At 39.7% G+C, this 21347-nt stretch overlaps 1 protein-coding gene across 9 annotated transcripts in view; it reads right to left on the minus strand.

Annotated features, from left to right (window-relative positions):
- Positions 1–21347, minus strand: part of EVI5 (ecotropic viral integration site 5) — a 79489-nt gene that overhangs the window by 57477 nt on the left and 665 nt on the right. For 3 of the 9 annotated variants that reach the window (XM_085068074.1, XM_085068072.1, XM_085068073.1), the window contains exons 1-4: positions 8248–8379; positions 6994–7045; positions 6509–6738; positions 2285–2474 (exon numbers count right to left, since the gene is read on the minus strand). In XM_085068074.1, the coding sequence (XP_084924200.1) occupies positions 2285–2474; positions 6509–6738; positions 6994–7002 (429 nt within the window). In that variant the 5' untranslated portion in view covers positions 7003–7045; positions 8248–8379. Of the gene's footprint in view, positions 1–2284; positions 2475–4057; positions 4186–6508; positions 6745–6993; positions 7046–8247; positions 8380–18609; positions 18746–21347 lie in introns of those variants that run through there. The other 6 variants (XM_085068069.1, XM_085068070.1, XM_085068076.1 and 3 more) reach the window with 6 other exon arrangements.

Raw genomic sequence — 21347 nt, forward strand, 5'->3', positions numbered from 1 at the left:
TGGTCTTGTTGCTTGATCTGAAACCAGAGAAAGCAGCATTATTCAGGAATTTTACAGACTGTCTTGGTGGTAACTTTCTGCAATTAGAATCAGTCTGACCTAGAAGATTGTCTCTTCAAGACTATTTCCTTTAATAATTTTTGTACTTTAAAAACTGTTATCAAGTATTCTGTCTCCTAAAAACTAATTTCTTTTATTATTATTATTTCTGAAGCCAGAGTTATCTTCTATTCTGCAAAGCTTCTTCTTCTTCCTGTTTGTTCTAGATATTTCTCCTGCTTCTCCAGCATTACAAATAATTAATGTAACACTGATATCTTTCAAAGAGACTATTGCTTTCAAGTTTTGCTTTTCTTAAGCTTGAACTCTACTGCAGGAGTTTTGCACCACTGACCCCATTTTCTAATATCCCTAAACTCTCAATCCATCCTTCTTCAGAACCATCATAGTAATGCTACTCCAACTATTTCTCCTGTCTACAACGCAACAGGATGTTATTGCCTAAAAGATTCCCAACTCCGAGACAAGAACCCTAACACATCAGCTTTAGAGAACTTTCTTTGTCTGTAGCTACCCTTTGTCAACAACATGACTGGACTGTACATCAGTCATCTAAAGCCTCAAGGGCTACTAATAAAGCAAGAAACTTCTTGCTAATGCCTCATTAAGTTACCATGTACCTGCTTGACAGAATAATAGCATTAACCCCTCCAACTTTCCTAAAAGGAACAGCAGGAAAACACACCTACTAGGCAGCACTAAAATGATGCTATTCTACACAATGTCATGTGAATTGAACAGCAAGACTTCAGTCATCCTTCAAAAGCCCTCCATAAACAGGAAGCAAGTTGTGAAGTGGATTGAACACATCATCTTTGGAGGGAGGTATAGACATATATGCCTAAAACTTAAGAACTCACCAGATTTCTAATAACCTAAGACCAGCTTTTACAGCCAGGACAAAAAGATGCTGCTACCTATGTACGCACTGGCAAAATCAGGGAATAGGTATGGATGTTCTAATACTCCATCATAAAATGAAGACTGACAGTTAAGGCTGACTTTTGACCAAAAAAGACTGAGAATTATTTAACAGCAAAGGGAAACTTGGGTAGTTTTCAATCTAATATTAGTCAGCAATATCATTAAATATTCCCTGAAAGTTAGTCAAATACTCCCCAAATTGTACTTGGCCAGCTGTAAAAACAAGTGGTACTTGTGACACTTGAAAATGTTCAAACAAATTCTAACTAACCAGATCTACTTATTACCATTTCACTTCTCCTTTCCCTTGCCAGGTTCATATGGCCTTCTTTTCATGGCCTTTTGGAACACTTTTCCAGAAATTGCTTTGCCTATGCAAGCAAGAAATCTTGAGTTCATTTTCTTCCCTTGTTTCCTCTCTCAAGTCATGTTCTCTCTTCACAACTGCTTCATATAAAAGATACTTTACTTTAGCCCATTGTTCTGCCTTCCCACAACCTATTCATAGACACACATTTCAAACTGCTCAAAAGACCCTGACACATTTGTATTCTGCACATAAAACTACAGACTACAGCCAATAAAGGACCAAAGCAGAACAGACTTGCCTAACAAAAAAATCCCACGCTGCTGTACTTGCTGCCACTGAAACATGGATATGCTCAAATGCACTAAATGCTTTTTAGTTTGAATTTAAAGTGCAATTGAACTCCACTTCTGTACATGACCACAACTAACCCAGACTGGACATGCTGGTCAAAGTTCATCCCCTCCATCCAGAATTTAGAAACTATGTGTTCTGCCTAAGGTCATCCCTGGGGTCAACATATTTGGCATGCACAAAAGCCTAAACTCATTGGAGCCTCCAAGTAGAATTATCAGCTCTCCTATTCAGAATGCTTTAAAAAGAAAGCTGCTGAGTATATAGCAGCATAGCATGTATATACATAATCATAGTATCAAGCCATCAGATGCCCTTAAGTTGATTTGCCGTAATTCCATTTTTGGAAACATGAAGCCAATCACCCCTGTACTCATGGAAATCTCTCATTAGAGATAAACTGAAAGCTTTAGTATTCAAGATACAGTAAATGCATCTGGTTTTCAGCAGGAGACATTTGCTGGGTCACTGCATAAAGGAAGGTTACATAGGAAGCAGTAAGGCTTAGGGATGGAAAGATTCAGCTGGAAGTTTCTATTACATATTCATTTAAAAAGAACATGCCCAACACAAAGATAAAACAATATCACCTATATCACATCAAAAATATATTTTAAAAAAACAGTTTCCAACTACTACCTTAACTTGCTTTTCTTTCTTTTTCCGTACATCTTCCCATTCATTCACAATCCTGCCCCACAGGATCCACGAGTCTTCTTCAAGATGGCTGAGATTGCTGGAAGCTGATGAACTAGATACAAGAGAAGATCCACTATTTCTTCTTGACCCATTTACTGATCGTAAGGATTTGCTATCTGTTTCCAAGAGTCTGCAAAGAAAGCACACAAAAACCAAACTCAAGTTCTTCCAATTGAAGGATCACACAGGATTAATTGTTAAGAAGTCAGTTCTTCCAACGTCTTGACAAGGAATGCCCCCAGAGGTTCAGTGAAACAGTTTTGCCAACACTCATTTGGACTAAATGTGAAAAAAACCTTTCAATGCTACCGTTTTGTCTTGAGATCTCAAGTAAATCTGCAGACAGAATAGTTTACACTGCAGCATTTTAAGAAACAGATAAAATTGTCACCCATAGCTGTCATGGATCAGAGTGACAAAGAAAACCTAAGGAAGTTAAATATCCTCAATGATAGCATCAAATGTCAAAGAACTTTAAAAATTACAGTCATTTAAAAGACAAAAAATTAGCCTCCTAGAAGTCTACCTGATCACACTGTTTTAAAATTGACAATGTAAATAAAGACAGAACAACTAAAACCTTTGAAGCAATTTTAAAACTGACATTTGCTGACAACTGTTCACAAATCAACATGGTGTTTTATAAGTGCACAGAAGAAATCCCAAACCTACAGACCAAGGACCAGGCAACAGAAGTGATTAGTAGAGCTAATGAATGTGTAATTAAAGTGAGAAGCTTAAACGTGAGAACCTCTGGGGTTATCCAGCAGCAAAGTATAAATAAAGATGTGTCAAGTGCCAGACAAGTTCCTGAGGACACTGCCCTGGGAGCTGGTTGCTGTGGCCATTGATGTGGCAAAAAGGCAATGCTTTGTTTATCTTTAACCAATATTGAGCCCCATAAGCAGGGGGAAATTTTTTACACCATGTGTTAGGTACGAGCAACAATTCAGACTAAATTAAAAGTGTTTTGCTATACCAAGAGTTTCATTTGCACTTTAACTTCTAAGAATTCCAGCATCAGTACATCAGAGCCACGTGGTTGAATAATTTCTCAAAAATTAGCATGCAGGTTAATCCTCCAGCATTTCAGCAAGGTCAGGTTATGCTTTGGATATTTAATAAATTATAACCTGGGGTATATTGTATCTGAGATGGTACAGAAATCTCAGCATACCTTCAATTTTTAAGCTGTCTGCTACAATAAAGATGTTTATACTTGCTTTTCCTGTTCCAGTTTTCACCTACTGGTGTTTTTGAAAGTCAGGGAAAAGGTAATTTAATTCACGAAGATAAATAGTAGTTTCAGCAGCAGTGTTTTGTTTGGAAAAGAGCTAAATGGTAATACCTTCAGAAAAAAAAAAAACAACAAAGCCTTTTCAAGACAAATTTTCATTTAAAATTTTGTTCTTAAAAAAATTCAGATAAATTTCCATTTTTAATGGAATGTAGAAAATTTAGTTTTGAAGAAAATACTTTTAAAATCCATGTTAAATGTTTAGAAACCTGGATTATACTGATCCACAATGAAAATTTCATTTGAAACTCCTCTCAATCCAAGACAATGCCTAAACACCAAATTCAAAGTAATCACAGAGGAAAAACAAGCACAGAATAAACATTAAGATTATAAAACCAAGGTTCTAATGAGACACTACCAGTTTTCACTGCTTTCTGTAGAAGTTATACTAAGTTTCTGTAATTTGACCTTACCTGGATAAACTCATTGTCCTTAGATTTGAAAATGAGTTCTTTTTACAGTAAGTCACAAGTTCTGTGATGTTTAGTCAGTCTTTGCTTTCATTTAAAACTTTATAAATGATTTACTAATGCCTAACAGTTCCACCAGGACTCTGGACTGAGCTTCCTCTTTATTCTGTGGGGACTTTCAGTATAATAAAACTACAGAATGCTACAAGACAAAGCTTGAAACAATTTGAGTTCTTCCCTTTTCTAACTGTTTACCCAATTCATATTCTCCTTCTGAAATAAAAGCCTACAAAAGACCTGAAACCTTTACAAACATCCATCAGCAGCAGTTTTTCTAGCAAGCAGAAAGAAGAATGGTTCCCTGTGAACAGAGTACAATTCCTTGTCAACAAAGTGCCACTGTGCTAAACTGCAGATACAGACTGTTCTGAAACCACAGTGCACCCAGTGTAAGAGCATCGAATTTCAGTATTAAAGGGCAATATCTCACCAGCAAAGATACACTTGATAGGGTAGCCTCTAATTAGAATTCACACACAAGGCTAGTGGGACTAACAACATGTCTGGCTAAAATTAATAAAACCAGACAAGATTTGCTAGTTTACTTACTAAATGAAGTGAGCTGACTTGATATAGAAAGCCCAAGCTCACATTGTTTCAGCAAGCCAGGTAGTCTGACTGCAGGCCTTGATGAGAAGACTGCAGATGTAAAAACATTATGCTCCAACATAGATAAGCAGTCCAAAGAACAGTTTGCTTTTCAAATAAAAGTTAATCACTTTGTCATGAATAGACTAGAAAGCCTCAGATTAAATGCAAATTAGCTTTCTTACAACCCCTATTTAACTCTTTTTTGCTTTTTTTGATAACTTTTCATTTGCATGGCAAAAATCACACGTAGTTCATCTTCTAAAAGAGACAATCTCAAATCACAAAGAAGACTGTATGAGGTGATTCTAGAAGATTTCTTGTATTGTCAAAATCTGGACAGATGTATCAAATTCCCTGTAAACCGTGCTGCTATTAGGCTGCAGAACGCAGACATGAGAGAGCACAAGCCAGGTGACACACAGGCATTGGCCCTTCCTCCCCAGAGTTACTCTCTTCCTCCACTTGTGGTAGCTACCCTCAGAAGTGACTCAGCAGAGAAAACAAACAAACAAACAAAACAAAAACTAGACAACAACAAAAAAACCCAAGCCAACAACCTCCTCTAGAAAGAATAGTAATTTTTAAAAAACAGCAAAAAACACCAAAAAAGCCACAAAAAGAAACCCAAACCCAAACCAAACAAAAAAACTAAAACAAACCACAAAAAAACCAAACCAAAAAACCCCAGAAAAAAACCCAACTCCCCCAAACCAACCAACCAACCAAAAATATCCAAAAACCCCAAACAAATCAAAAAAACCTAACCCAACCAAAACCAGAGTATCTAAATGCCTCAGTGCAAAGTCCAGCACACTCACAGAAGCTGGAACTAAAGCTAGTTTGATCTAGATTATCAAACCCTGCACATCACTGCAGCACAGGGATAGCCATCTTCAGTAGGTGACAAAGCCCTGCTGCTACCTGCCAAGTCTGAAAATCTACTTGAAGCTCAAGTTGTTTACAGTCAACCTCTCAAAAACTACTGAAACATACTTGTCAAGTATAACCAAATTTTGCAAAAGGGAAGATGACTTAGAAGACCTGCCTCAAAAGTGAAAATGAGTATGGCTTCTGGAAATTCAGCATTAAGAAATTATATAGACCAATTTAATTTCTTAGTGATGATGTGAATTTGCAATCACCTTGCATATCAAGAGCAACTGATCCACCTGAAAGCTGCATCTTGAATTGTACACAGTGCAGATAAATATGCACTCATGGAAAGGCTACCAGGAAAATGGTTACTTACTATACAGGCAAGATGAAGAGAAAAAACTGATTAGGAATTTACTTTTAATTAATTTAAGACATAACGCATCTGGCACCACTAGTGTAACAGCAAGACAGTGGCTGACCATAGCATGTTATGTAGCTGAAACAAGAACTGGATAAAAATGGAAAAAATAGAATTGAAAAATATTTAAGATTTCAAGAAATTAATAGAAATTATAGTTTTGATCTTAAAAGGTAAGAAGGTTATACACAAGTCGCACCCCTGAGATACTCTACTTTAAATTGGATACTTAAAATCATGGAGTCAGTGTAATTTCTTACTATTAGAGGCAGCTATAAATACTCCTGTAAGACCAAAAGAGGAAAATCATCTTTTAGAGTTCCACAAAAACATAGCTTGTAAAAACGTAGCACAAGAATACAAGTTCTTAAACCTTTGGGCTTTCAAATTGAGGTGTTGTGCCATGAAGTTTTAACTAATTCCCCTTTAATAGTCTCTATGGTACAATTGCAATAAACCAATTTTAGTCTCATTATTGTACTTTGAAGAACAAAAGGTTTTCCATTCACCTGTTCTGTTCCTCAAGTTTAGCGAGTAATTCTAAGTCGTCTGGGCTCAGCTGTGTTGGTGAGGAGGGTGACAAGGCGGGTGTGGACAGGGTGGTGGAGGGGGATGTGGTGTGTAAGGAGGCAGATGGACTCGCCACCTGGCTGGCCATTTGACTGACGGTGTGCGATACTGTGTTCTTCACCCATGAGAGAGTAGAGCTCAGCTTGCCTGCAACCTTGTCTGTCGCCACCTGCATCAACAAAGAGAAGAGGATGCTAAAGTTGTCCTTTTTAAACTCCTTTTTTCCAGCAAACCTGCTGCATCCAACAAAGGAAAAATGATACAATATGCACACAGCAACACTGAGATTATTTATTTCTCCAGGACCCCAAGGCTGTCAGAAGTAACACAAGCATCAACAGCAATACAATATTATAGAAGTAACATGCAAGTATGTTGCTAATCCACAAAGACAAACCCCGAGAAACTCCTGATGTATACTCACAGAGCTCATCTCTGCAGTACAGAAATACCACAGGATCCAGGATCAGCTCCGACTTCCCATTATAAAAATAAATAGAAATAAAAGCTTATTTTAAAACATCTTGATAAACTAAAATAATGGCACAGAAACGGTAGAAATACAGATATAAAAACAGTCAACTACTTTACTGATAGACACTGAAGCAGAATACCAGTGTAACCCCCCAGGCCACCCACTGCTCACCTTCACTAATCCCTACAGTGGTAGAACAGAGGAGCAGGGGCACCACATTTCTAATCACACCAAAGCAAAGTATCCTCTAGCACTGCCATTGTGCAGAAAACAGTCACAAATAATCTATGCCCATGAATCTACAACACCTGAAAGTCTCACAGTAAGGCATCCCATTGCTGCCTCTTTTCTCTCCTCAGTTTCTCTTCAGGTCACTCCTACACCAAGCATCTTTGATCCCCAATCCCACTGCCAGTGCCTGGACAGAGCCAGGGTTTTGAGAACAAAGCTAGAGGTGCTACTCAAGCAGACAGTCAGGGAAGCAGTAGGGTTGGGAAAGCAAAGGTTAACTGGTGCAGATCATTACCTGCCGCTGCTTCTTGACCAATGCTATGGAAAGAAGTGCAGCTGTTGGGGGCATCTTTCAGTGAACCCTCACTAGAGCTTCCCTTCAGCATCGTGTAAGAGGCTTTGACCTACAGTGACTCAAGAGTTTAATTCTTCCACAGCTCAACTCAGGAAATCCAGATGCACCTCAGAGGAAGGGCTGGCTGCCTAGCAAATGTTAAAACTTGGCAAAACTAAGGCTGAAGAGGAACTTCTGAAGTGGTGGTGTTCGTAACTATCTTGAACTTTGCTGATTTCCTCAAAACACTGAATTACTCAATGCCACAAGCCATTCTGCAGTACAGCTTATAAATAATTACTAAGATACTAAAAGACACTGAGCTACTGGGAAAAAAAAATCCCTTGCCAAGATCCTCCAATAGAATCCAATTAAAGCAAAATTTTGATCGGAATAAGAAACTCCATCTCATCACACTGTGCACTTATCTGAAGCACAATATATAGATTGAAAAACTGGTTCCTGAAACAGAAGCTTTTATTTGGATACAATGCTACAAAGAACTTTCTGGTCAATCAAATCCAGCGGTATTTTATTTTCACTTCATACCAAAAAGAAGACACACTGAATGCCTTCAGAAAACAAGAGGAACACCACAGGCCAAACCAAAACACGTGGTACTCAACCTTCACACTTACTCTCCAACAACAACGTGACACCTAAGAGCCCTCCTAGAAGACTGGAAGATGTTTCCAATATCCATACACATAGCATTCATTCTGAAAATGGTATCGTATTTTGCTAGAAGTCTTCAGAGGCAGGGATGCAAACTACAGGCGGAAATAGTAAGATACCAATGTAAGCATCAGAAAGTTTCCAGTTGGTTCTTGTGTCACTGTTAGACAGAAAAACTCCAGTATAGGAAAAGAAGAAAAAAAGACAAAGAAAAAAAAAACAAAACAAAAACAAAACCACCACAACAACCCAAAGCACAAAGATCCAAACACCTATCTTTTAAATAAAATATTGGAAAAAAGTTGCTTCCAACACCAGCATTTGACACCATCTTTTATAAAAGAAAGGAATGAAAATTACTAGAGGTTTCAAAATCCAAGGTTTAATACATGCATTAATATTTCACTCAGTTTATATCCTTTATTCACTACTGCTATGAAAGGATAAATTACCACTGTTTCACTTTGAATAAAATCACATTATAATGAAGGTAACTCATACATCTCACTTAAGACTGATTATTTTCTCAAAGGCTTTAAACTGCTTAAAATATCACAAGTAATGCAACTATTCCAAAAATAAATGCTGGCAGAAACAGGGCCAATCTCAACACAGTAAAAATGACTGCCATACACAGCAGGCTTTAGGAGTCACCTGCTCTAAGAATCTTAGGTATAAAGATTAGAAAAGTAGTGATTTTGAGTAATACCCTATGTGGTGCAAACAGGAAGATAAAACACACATTCAATCTTTATACCTTCACAAAGTAAAGTAACTGGGAAGACTTGAAGACAAAAAAGAAAATTCAAGGTCAATCTGGTTTATAAATGATGAGGCTCACTGTACAGTAAGAGAGATGAAGGGGGGTAGAGTATGGATAGAAATCAAAAATCTTGCTTACATTCATTCACCAATATACCACTGGGCACTAAAAAAATTAACTCAAAGGTTTGTAGAAGCCAATTATGTGAAGAATATCATAAGCTCAAGAAAACCATGCAAGACAGCAGTTAAGTCAGTCAAAACAATGTGGCAAACAATAATGTTTCTCAGGGAAGCTCAGAGTTTCATTAGAATGTACCAGAGAATTAGTACCAGAGTTTCATTAGAATGTACCAGAGAATTAGTACCCCAAAACTATTCCTAGCCAGCTATCTGAAAACACTGACACATAGAGCAGGCAGAGTGCACAGCTGCCAAAAGCAAATGTTTGAAGATCAAAAGGCTCACAGTGGAGTTTGCATCAAAAACACATGAAGAATTCGTTTGGGGAAAAACAGTTACGGCAGTCACCTAGGGCCAAGCTAAATTAAGGTGAACACAATTCTGATCTAACAGCTAACTAGTCACGACTACTTCCTTTTTGCTAGGCTTTTCCTGGTTTCCTAAATATCTAAAGCCAGCACTCTTAAATTGTCAGAATCAGTGAAGGCTCCTGAACTTAGACATGAAAATATTTAGCTATGCGTTCATCATCCATTTCCCTAAATAGGATCCAGTAAAAGGATTTTTTGTATTTCATCATTTCACCTAAGTTAATTTCAAAATTTATAACAGTGGCAGAGATTTCATAGAGTTACTCTTTGAAAAATTATTTAAGACCTTCCAGAAAACAGGTCACTGAAATTTGAAAATGAGAAAACCTTGGGCTGTATCCCAAGAAACCTGATCTGAACAAATGCATACCTCATTAATTAAGATGATTCTACATTTTTATATCTATGACTCCAGCAAACTGCCTCCAGAACCCAATATGCATCAGAACACTAATTGTAAAATAAATCTTATGCACAGTTTGTAGAGTTTCTTTCCTCTGTGTGGTTTCACTCAAATCTGAGAACAAATCAGTATTTTGATGAGAAGTGGAAATAAAATACTCTGATTAGGAATTACAATGTCCAGGAAGTCAATTATAAAATACTAGGATTTTTGAAAATGAGCATATATTGACATTAGTAATTTTAGGGATTTGGTTTTGCTGGTTTCTTTTTAGTATGTCTTTTCTTTTGGTTCTCTTTAAATACTAACATGCAAATAGAACTTAATCTAAATTGTAACAGAAAATCACTGGCAATAAAGCAAATTATTTTGATGCTAGTTTATTAGTAACATTGATTCTCTTCAGGAAATTATGGAATTAGCAGTTACATTTGTTGAGCTAGTTCTAGTGATGTGGAAAACACAGAACATCAATATTAACATATAAAGATCCAGTTACTTGAATTATTTTACAAATTTTAAGCTGCAAACCTATAGTTTGGTTTAATTTTTTTTTCTCCTGTGAAGAATAATGCACCGGCATTCCTATGGACAAATGGCATACTCCTATACTTGCCTTTTCAACTCTATCTTCCTCTTAATAAAGCCTGAAAATCCCTGCTACATGTCACAAGCTTTCCAATCCCATGGACACTGTTCTATCCAACAGGGTAGCTGTGTTTGGCAGTCACTAAACCACTGACCACTGCTGCCTCCCACGTTTCTGCTGACAACCCCTGCAACAAGGAATCTGTCACTCTACTAAGACAATATGTACACACAGGACACAAGTGAATCCTACTGATGTCCAGATCTGTACCTCTTTCCTCTGACAGCACAAAGGAAAGAACTAAAGGTTTCACTCTAGCCCTGTCAGAGGAACTGGGGCTCCCCTAGTTAAAAATCACAGGCATGGCAATGAGAATACATTTCACATGAATGACAGCAGATAGTTTCATTGGGCAACACCAACTCCAGCAAACACAGGAAAACCTGTATGAGCATTGGGTTTAACCTCACTTCTTTAGAGATGTGATTTTGCTTAACACAGCATTCTGCAAAGACTCAAGAGAACAAATCTCATTAAACCTTTAATCTCTGGGTTTTTGGACACTGTCTTCAAGGCTTTCCTAAACGTTTTCTTAAAAACACGGTTATTTTAACAGGGATACATCTGCAGGCCTGCAGCAGCGTCTGCTTTTTGTCTGCAACAACGATGCTCCTCACTTCAGTTACAAAGTGTCCTTCCTTTTGCTACTCTTCATTGCTGTGGAAAAGAGATTGTAGTCATGTGCTCAGCTGTTTGTGCTCAGCAGTAACAAGGACAGCCAGATACACCACAGCACCCCTCCTAAGATCTTAGCCAGGTCACTAGATAAATCTAACTACACACGACACAGGACTTTTGTCTTTGCCATCATTGTCCCACCTCCGCCGCTCCTCACCCACTGCCGGAGCCCTCCCGCTTGCAAAGCTCCAACAGATGCATGATATACAGCATATATATGCCAATTAAACTATATAAAATTCAGTATCTCAACTTCATGTTTAGTGTATTTAATCAGCTGGTGATTACAGGATTTTATTACCAAGAGGAACTACAATACTGTGTGTAGTTTTCCAAGTTACTCAAAAGAATACTGCAGTGACACTGCATATAAACTATTTTAAGTAAGGCCAGCTAAAGGTAGACTGCAACATTCCATATTATACACAAATGTATAAACCTCTTTCCCTGAGAACACTCAGGTAATGTGCAGCACCTTACAGAAAGCCCAATTATGTTAGCACCCCGTGTATTTACATTTGCCAGACAATATGTGTTTTTTCCTAAATAAGTCTATTTAGATTTCTTTTTAAAAGGTATTTCAATGTATACACTGAATTAGCTTACTAACTTTTCCCTGCATTTCCCTGAGGAACATTTGTATCAAAGATATCTTCATTACCCAAAATACTGTTTCAACTATTCTTACCATATGACAAAGTAAAAATAACTGCAAGCCTTACACAAACACTACTGTATGTATCATTCGATTTCAACGATTTCTTTTCTTCATGAAAAGAGAAAGAAATGGGAACTTCCAAAATACCGGAAGGAATCTCCATACTACTCTACATATAAAAAGAAGCCTGACATAATTGGGTCTTAAATTGTATATGTGGTTTTGAAGCCAGTTTTATAGCATTCCAGTCTCCTTCTTGCTTCAAAGTTAATAGCATTCTAATATCTGTAGAATAAATTAAACCGACTCAGTCAATGACACATGCAGGAGATGCAGCTGGTGAATCAGCCTGCTATCATGCACCCTGACAAGCTAAAATCCTACTTTAGGCCTCAAACACGGCTTCACAATAAACTTCATTTGTGTCTTTTACACTGCAAACTCATATAACTGATTTCTGCCAAAACATGAGTGAGAAGTCCTGACTTACCCTCATATTCCTAATTTTTCTTGTAGTATCACCTAACAGTAGTCAGGAATATGATGGCTAGCATTCTCTAGCTTCCATTTCAGTTGATACACAGTAACTCTCCAAGTCTTTCTGATACAAAAAAATAAAGCAGTCTAACATTTTAGATTGCATAAAATTTAGGCTATCAGAAAGCTTTGGTTAGCATTATATTTTAAAAGTCATCATCTGACAAACACGTCATGGGGTTTTGATGGTCCCAAAGAAACTTGAAGTGGCAGTTCGCATGTATAGCAACTCAGTAAAGGTTGAAACCATTGCTCAAAGTCATATCAGTAATATTTCCATCACTAACCAAAGTTGCACTACATTTCATTTCTTTCCAAGAACAATTCCAGGCTTTTAATTACCTCTGCAGTCCAGTGTGGTTTACAGTTTGTCAAGCATTGTGCCAGGGTGCTGAGAAGACAAACCATAGTGCTTTTGCAGATACTATCTCTGTCCATCTAAAGATGATTATTTATCAGAAAGTTTCTCATCTGACACAGGAATGTAACAATCTTCAGGAAACTGAGACCTTCTCTTGAGGGAAAAGAATTAGATACAATGCTTTTGTACAAAAGATGGCTGAGAACTCCACAGAACTGCAAGAGAAAATACTAATGGACTACAGTAAAAACTTTTAACGGAGAACTTCCTTTGTTCTCTTAAGCTTCAATCTGGAAAACATCGTATTGGAGGTTCAGCATGCCAATGATACACACATATACTTGAAGGACCATCCTCAAGTATATTTGGCTAACAGAACAAAGGGAACAACCAGATTAACCAACTAAATAAAATCAACAGTGTCAGGGTTTTTTTATGTAATAGATTGGAAGATTTAGGGGTTTTGTCTTTTCAGTAAAATGCAACTCAGTTGTTTAACTGGAGTTCAAGTATCACCAGGCACTTACAAGAGTAACACATTCAGATGGACATATGTTTATAACTAAAGCTCCTTTCTACAGATCTTACTTTCCTACTCGTTCCCCAAAGCCTAGCTGCCTCCTGGGAAGGAGACAGGTCTAGCACTTACACTATGTCAGGACAAAAATAAACAAAAGTACACAAATGCAGTTAAATTTACTAAAAGCTTCAGGTCCGTATTTTGGAAGTGAGAAACAACTGGGTCCTATTTTTAAACGTTCACTGACCCTTATAAAAATCAATGTTTTTAACACAATGCTTCATGTTAAAAGGATACAAAATTTACAAGGAGTTATATTGGTAAGTTTAAAAGTATTTAGTATCTGACACATGAAAACATACCATTCCATGCAACTTTGTTTATGTACTAGCAGCTCAAGAATTTTCTGGGTCTAATTCTCCCTTTTTATAGAGACCAGGTTAACTTACGTCACAATGTGCAGGTTAGAACCAAAATGCTCATCTCTCATGTACCAATCTGTGCACAGCTCCCTTTCCAAAGGGATGTATGAAATGAGACTTAATAGAGAAACCAAACGACGTAAGCATGTCCCTTATGCAATATGGTAACACCTAAAACTTCATTAATTACTGTCTAGAATTAAATAAACCACATGACAGAGGTTGGTGAGACCCTCACCTTCAGGATATTCCTCTCCTTTAAATGATCAGCTAAAAGGCCATCTTTCTGTCAGTTAAACTCAAGTGAAACAGTTTCTAAATAACTGACTGGTAACCAGCTTTTCTTGTGAACAACTCACTACCACCTGCAGCTGCTGACAGACAAGAAATGGAAGGTAAAAGTTTCAGCAGTGAGAATTAGTAATTTCCACATAGGAAAGGTGTCCAAGCTATCCAGTAAACAGAGTCGATATAAACACAGCTGCAAACATCAACAGTCAATTCTTTTAACACAATCCATGCCAACATCTGTGGTCCTGCAGTAATATTTCATTTTGCCACTAATTGACTTACCATAGCCATGACTTGCCTTCACAAGCACTTACAGCATAACTGGAAAGAGTGTATTTTTGTCCTATGGAAGGGTGTCCCTCCATGCTATTCAAGTCTGTAACACTGCTCCTGCAGCCTTCTCTGAGCACAGCATAAAATTAGATTTTCCTTAGATATTGAATAACAAAAAGGGAAATGACTCTTCAGAGAAATGTATCTGCTCATCATCAAATGAAGTCAGTTATGTTCTGATTAGCTGGCAACTGACTTTTGCACTTTTATTTAGAAATAAGGGCCTGTTTACTTCTTTCAAAACAGCCTACTAGGGGAAGAACACAAAAGGAGATCAATGAAACACAGATGATTTTCAGTGTCAGCCAGACACTAAAAAGTTCACGTAAAAATCCCAAGCCCATTTTAACACAATGTGACTCATTACGGAATTTAAACTTGCTTTTGTCGTTTTGTCTTTAGAAAGACTGATCACAATTCTTTCTCCAAAGGGCTGAGAAATATTTACTAAGACTTCAGTCAAACCCAAAGTTCCACCAGTAATGGACTCTAATGGAGAAAAAAATTCCTTGAATATTGGATATCAGCTCTGCTGTATCAGACAGCGTAGAACCTGGAATATATTTTTACAATGCCTGGAAGCAGTTCACTGTTTGAGGTCCATACCATCAAGAAGAATGAAAGAAAAACGAGAGACATAAAACTAACTTTACACAATAGTTATGTTGATAGTGCATGTTCAGAATGTTAGGTTTTGGCTAACTATTAATTTTTTATACCCATTTTAAGTGACATCTGATAGTTTTAGCCTTCTATAACAAAAATAACAGTAAGCTCCTCTAACATCTTCTTAGCTACCAGTGCAGGGTTAATTTACCGCAACAACAATACACCACTGAGAGACTGACCCCATCTGCCAGCCTGATGAAAACAAAGGAAAAACTACATAGTTAATACAGTATAAGATACTGATGAGTGAGAATTCCAAGAACATGTTATGATGTCATCAAACAGGTTAAATAATGCTATGTTAAAATCACTAAGATTTAGTCATGACAATAGGCCATAAGAAAACTCAGAAGTTTGGGAAGTTCAATAGTTTACCAGGTAACAGAACACATTAAAACAGCCTACAAAAAAATACTATGTTTGGACTTGTTTTTGTTGTTTGGGGATTTTTCTGATTGTTTTGTTTGTTTGCTTGGTTTTGGTTTTTTTAAAGATTAAACTGTAGCAGCAAAAGCAATACAGGTCAGACAAGATGATGAAGTAACATAACCCATCAGAGACAGGTAAAGTTTGTTCACACAAAAGAACAAAAAGATATTTGGTGATGGCTTTTGGCTGCTTTTCAAACTGTAAATTAGGACAAAATAAGTGTCCACAGTCATTCTATCATACCACCTTACTTCTTGTCCAGAACAAAGACCCACCCTAGTATTGCACTTCAACCCCAAATATACATCTGCCTCACTGGGACTGGGAAGGATCACTTCTACAGGCAATTAGCAAACAAAGTTGACAGTCATGCAGCCTGAAATAACAGGAGGTCCACAGCATCACCTGTCATCATGACTGAAAGGAGATCCATTGCCTGAACCCTAGAGCAAGCTCCACACTTCCTAGGCTGTCCCCAAAACAGCACTTGATGGCTAAACTGAACAGTTTCCAGAGTTCACAGACATTGGATGACATGGACAGTAATTACAGAAAAATGACAATTCACTAAATCACTTCTGCTGCTCCCTCTGAGCAGTCAGTTTCTGTGCACGCACATACAACAAAAACAAAGCACAACTGCAGGTAAAATGGGCAAAGCCAGAGCAGATCCAGGCTCTATCAGTAACCAGCAACCCATTTGTTGCAATCACCACTTGCTGGAGGGGAAGGCATGCACTGCAATCCACAGACACTGGAGCAGAGATGAATACAATGAAAGCAAGACAGTATTCCCAACCTAAAGGAATCCAAACACTGGCAACAGATGATGTCAATTGTTACAAATACAGAAAGCACAAGGATTGAATTCAGCATGCTATCTACAAACTTCAGTGATATATTCGAGAACTTCAAAGAACACAACAAACAATTCAAGATTACATATCCTATAATACTTACTATTTGCCTTTTTTAAATTATAACTGTTTTATTTGGGTCTAGAAAAAAAAATTAAGACACTATAATCAAGGCAAGTATAGGCTGGTTTAGAAAGCAACATTCATAAACTCAGGGTTAGTTTTTATTATTGTTTCTTGGAAGACCAGAAAAGATTTTTTTCTTTTAAACTATGCATTTGACACTTAAAATTATATGCAAAACATTAAATTCCATTATGTCTGTTTCTTAAGCATTAGAATTTCTTTTTTCTACAAGTTAAGGAAACTTAAGAGTAAGAAAGAGTAAACATAATCTTAAGTTCGCATATCCCCAACTCAGCTGTTTTGTCCCTACTGAATTGTGATATTAGACCCTTGAAATAGCAAGATAGGCATTTTTGTTTTCTAACACTCACTTGTTAGGACTTGTCTTCCCATTTTTAAAACTTCTCTGTTTACTATCAGTCTTGCCCAGAGAATAAACTGACAGTAACTGTTTAGGTATGTCACTTTCTCCATCCCTTCTTCTGCCTTAACTCTGGAAGGGCTTTTCTTCTATCTCTTCCTTCCAACTCCAGCTCCTTCCTACTCCAACCACCTCCTGCTTACTTGTTCAACAGCAATTAAACAAGTCCATAGAAGACAAAGATATGAAGAGCAATGGGAAAAACCCAACCAAACAAACCAACATTACCAAATCAAAACATCCAAGCCACCAGCTGTAGCTCAAAAAGTCTTTAAGCCTCAACCTGCAGGAGTATGGCAAGAGATATGGAAGGGAAGTAGGGCTGTTCTGTTGAAGCTTTCTTCTCCAAACATCTGTTCCTCTTCGAAGTACTGTGGGGCTGGATGGACACTCAGTGACAACCACTACAGCTGCTCTCATGCCACTTGATAAAATTCAGGCAATGCTGACTCATAACACTGAGTGCTTTCCTCCTGATCATGCCTTTCTTTCACTGGCTGTCTCTACTTCCTCTCCTAATCCTTTCTTGAAAAAGAACTCATATCTATGTATTTCAAAATAAGCCTTAAATCTTTATAAGCATAAATAGCTGTACAATTGTGATCAAAGCTGACAACTCACACTGGGGAAAGGGAAGAGAAATAAACAGGCACATTTATACAAAACATTTTAATGCTATCTACCAATAAACCAAACAAGATCCAGCTACCATCTCCTTTAGGCATGTGAAGCAAAGTGAATTTAAAAAATACGGAAAAAAATTGAATTTTTTGATAAATGCTTTTTGAGATAAGTAAAACATATTGAGTATTATTTGTTTTTCTCTGTATCAGCATCTCCTTTCTACATCTTTTGTATGCAATCTTTTGGAAAGAAAGAGTTATCCTAAGCTGATGTGGAATGCTGTGTTTTGATACAGGCAGTGTTAATGGCAGCTCACGCTTGGAATTGAAAATGGTATAAGCCAACTTCTCTTTCTCTATGAAATTGCTCAGATTATCAATGTTGATGATCAGCAGATCATACATGGAACCACAAAAACACGGCCATAACTGAATAACTACAACTGGAATATATGACAAGTAGCCAGAACATTAATATCGACTTTTTACCCTCATTATATAATCACATTCAGGCTGATGCAGCAGGAGGTGTTAAGAAACGAGTTCTCGCATTTGAAAATTATCTCACTCAAGAATGACACCCGCGGGTTCATGGCTCGGCGTTACGCCGATAAGCCAAGGCAGAACTCGCCCCCTGCAGACAGAGCGGCCGGAGGCTCCCCGGGCCGCGGCCCCTCCCGTGGCCGGTGCCTCAGGGCACTTCTACAGCTGCCGCTGCCCACTCGTGTCCCGCCGCCGCCGAAGCACGGAGGGGCCGGGACACGCCGGCTCCGCAGCCCCCGAGCCGGGCAGGGCCGCGCAGCGCGGCCTCCCCTCGCCCGCCCGGCAGCGCCGCCGCGCAGCCCGCTCCACCGCCCACCGCGCCAGGAGGGCCCGGGCGGGGGCTGCCGGCGCTGCCCCGACGCCGCTCGGCCCGGCCCGGCCCCACCACCGCCCGAGAGGACGGGACAGCGCGGCCGCGACCGCCGCGCCCAGCCCGGGCCCGGCCGCCCCCTCAGCCCCGCGGAGGGCCGCGCGCCCGGCGCGCCTCACCTTGGGAGCGCTGCCCGCGGCGGGAAGCGGCGGCGCGTGCGGGCATCGGCGTCCGCGCCCCGCCGAACCCCGCGCGCCGCTCCGCCGGCCCCGGCTGCCGGGCCACGTCCCTGCCCGCGCCGCGCGCAGGCGCAGTGGGCGCGCAGCCGCCGCCAGGGGCAGCCCCGGCCCCGCGGGCCCCCCGGGAGGAGCGGGCGGCGGCTCTGCCCCGCCGCGCTGCCTGCGGGGGCCGGAGCCCCGGGGCCGCCGTCGGGAACGCACCGGCGCCGCTCCCGGGCGCCTCCACGACTCCCCTCCCTGGTTCTCGGGGGTCCCGGTGCCGTGTCCTGGCAGGCCGGGCGGCGAGCCGTCCCCTCAGCGCGCAGGTCGCTCGCGTGCTCCCCTCGCGCCGCTCGCCCGCGGTGTCACCGCTGCCGCCTCCGCACTGTCCCCGGCCGTGAGCCGAGCCCCCGTCCGGCCCCGGGTCGCGGCATCCCCTTCGTCCGCGCTCGCTCCTCACGGCAGCGGCGGAGACACGAAGGCACGGCACCGCCACCACACGAGGCGAGGAGGCGAAACCCTTGCTCCGCGAAGAGCTGGGGTTTGGTGTAATCGGGGCGTCTGACAGACATTTCCATAATGCCGTCTCTGCGCTGGAAGCTGCGGCCAGTAGCGTTCTCGGGAAGCACCACCGCCTCGGGCTAGCCGGGCCCGTCCCTCCCGCATTTGTCAGACACGTTTCAGCCACATGCCGATTAGGTTACACAAACAGCTGAGAGGCTGTCTGCCTGGAGCAGCTCCCCATCTCAGAATGAGCCCCTTTGCCATTGTCCTTCTACAGTGAATAGACACTCATCGACAAAACCATACAGAAATTTCCATTTGGAAGAATTCTAACAAAACCTTTAATAAATAATTTTTATTTTAAAAATATTTATAAGAGTAATTCGAACACTACCAGAACACATACAGTACTCTACAACACTGCTTTATAGCCAAGTGTGTGAAGAATACACTCTTTAAAAAGAAAGTAAGCAGCAATAGCAGGGATAGGTTATAGCCAGGCCTTCAGCCTAACACTTTTTCACTGAAAGAAGGCTGCCACTCCTGCAAGTAACAGCAAAAAAAGCCCAAAACAATTCCTACAAGTGACCACTGGGTCAGTCCAGTCACAAACAACAGCTTTACTGCCTTGAGTCCTCTGCAGACAAACAGGGAGAGGGTTCCTGCTTGCAGGAGTTGCTGCTAAAGTACCAGTTTTGCCGGTCCAAGAGACTTAGAAATACAAGACACTGCTCTAAAATCCCTGCTTTATACCTTACTCTCCAGAACACACCCAAGTAAAAATACCACATATGAGAGAAATTGAGAAATAGCATTAGAGAAAAAAAACCAAAACATATTCTTTTTTCCTGCCAATGCGTCGTGAATAAAAGGTACTTCATTAACACATTGAAAATATTCTTACCTCAACGTGGCCCAAGCGTGTATGAATAGCAGTCACCCTTTCAACAAACATTGTCACCAAAAGCCAGAGGAAAAAAGGTCAGAGGAGCCATTCACCCCGAATTTGTAAGAGATTCTGGGGTGAGGCTAATAAGCTCAGTTGGAGCCTCCGTTTTAAGGATGGCAATAAGCAAGAAAGCATGTGGGTGTGGTGGCTTAACAGGTTGATTTTTGTGGTGGTGAGCTATTTGAGGGTAAAACATCTTATTACAGAGAAGAACAAGAAATTTATTTTGTTGTTCCTTGTTTAAGGAAAAGACTAAGTCTTGCCTATGATACTATTGACCATGAGGCATTTGTCATGGAAGTAATTGCCCAGCAGTAGCAGCAGATGTTTTGAAGACTGTGGATTTATATGCTACAGGGTAGCTAAGACAATGTGCTCCCCAAGAGATACTTTATATAAAAATCAAAAAGCACATAGACTTCTGAACTTTCTAAAATTCATTCTTCGATCACAGAATCATTTTTTGTTTAGGTTGGAAAAGATCTCAAGATCATTGAGTCCAACCTTTGATCACCACCGTGTCAATTAGGCCAAGGCACTAAGTGTGACATCCAGTCATTTCTTGAACTCCTCCAGGGATGGTGACTCCACCACTTCTCTGGGCAGCCACTTCCAAAGCTTAACCACCTTTTCAGTTTAAAAAACTCTTTCTGATATTCAACCTGAACATCCTCTGGGACAGCTCGAGCCTAGGTTCTCCTGTCACTAGTTGCCAGGGAGGAGAGGCCAATCCCCATCTTGCTACAATATCCTTTCTGATAGTTAAATTATTTCTACAGCTAGCAGGTCCCTACCAAATAGGAACCAAGCTGGTACTTGCCTGATGTAGTAAACATTTATTTTTTCTTTCATTCCCTTGCTCATTTATATCAAATGAATATATATTTTAAATATTGGTTTATGTAACTAGTGAGTTGGATTGTTGGGATTTTTTTTTGTGAAATGAATGAGGATAACCAGACAAATGCATCAGGAGCAAAGATTCACTATTGTCTGGCAATGTCAAGAAATCTGATACCACTTGACCTGTTTGATCCAGTGCATGTATATATATATGCAAGACCCTAGTCTTGCTTTAATTCATCAAATATCAATAATCCCAAGCATCTAAAATTTATTGTGAAAACAGTATTCACTTGAGAGTTTGGTTGGTTTGATATTTTTAATTACTTGCTGTTTGATCAGTTGTGAGAATTTTCCCTAGAAAATAAAGGGAATTAAAATCCTATAATATATACATAATCGG

The sequence above is a fragment of the Lichenostomus cassidix genome, chromosome 8, assembly GCF_008360975.1.
Source record: "Lichenostomus cassidix isolate B80296 chromosome 8, HeHo_3.0, whole genome shotgun sequence".
NCBI classification, from domain to species: Eukaryota; Metazoa; Chordata; class Aves; order Passeriformes; family Meliphagidae; genus Lichenostomus; species Lichenostomus cassidix.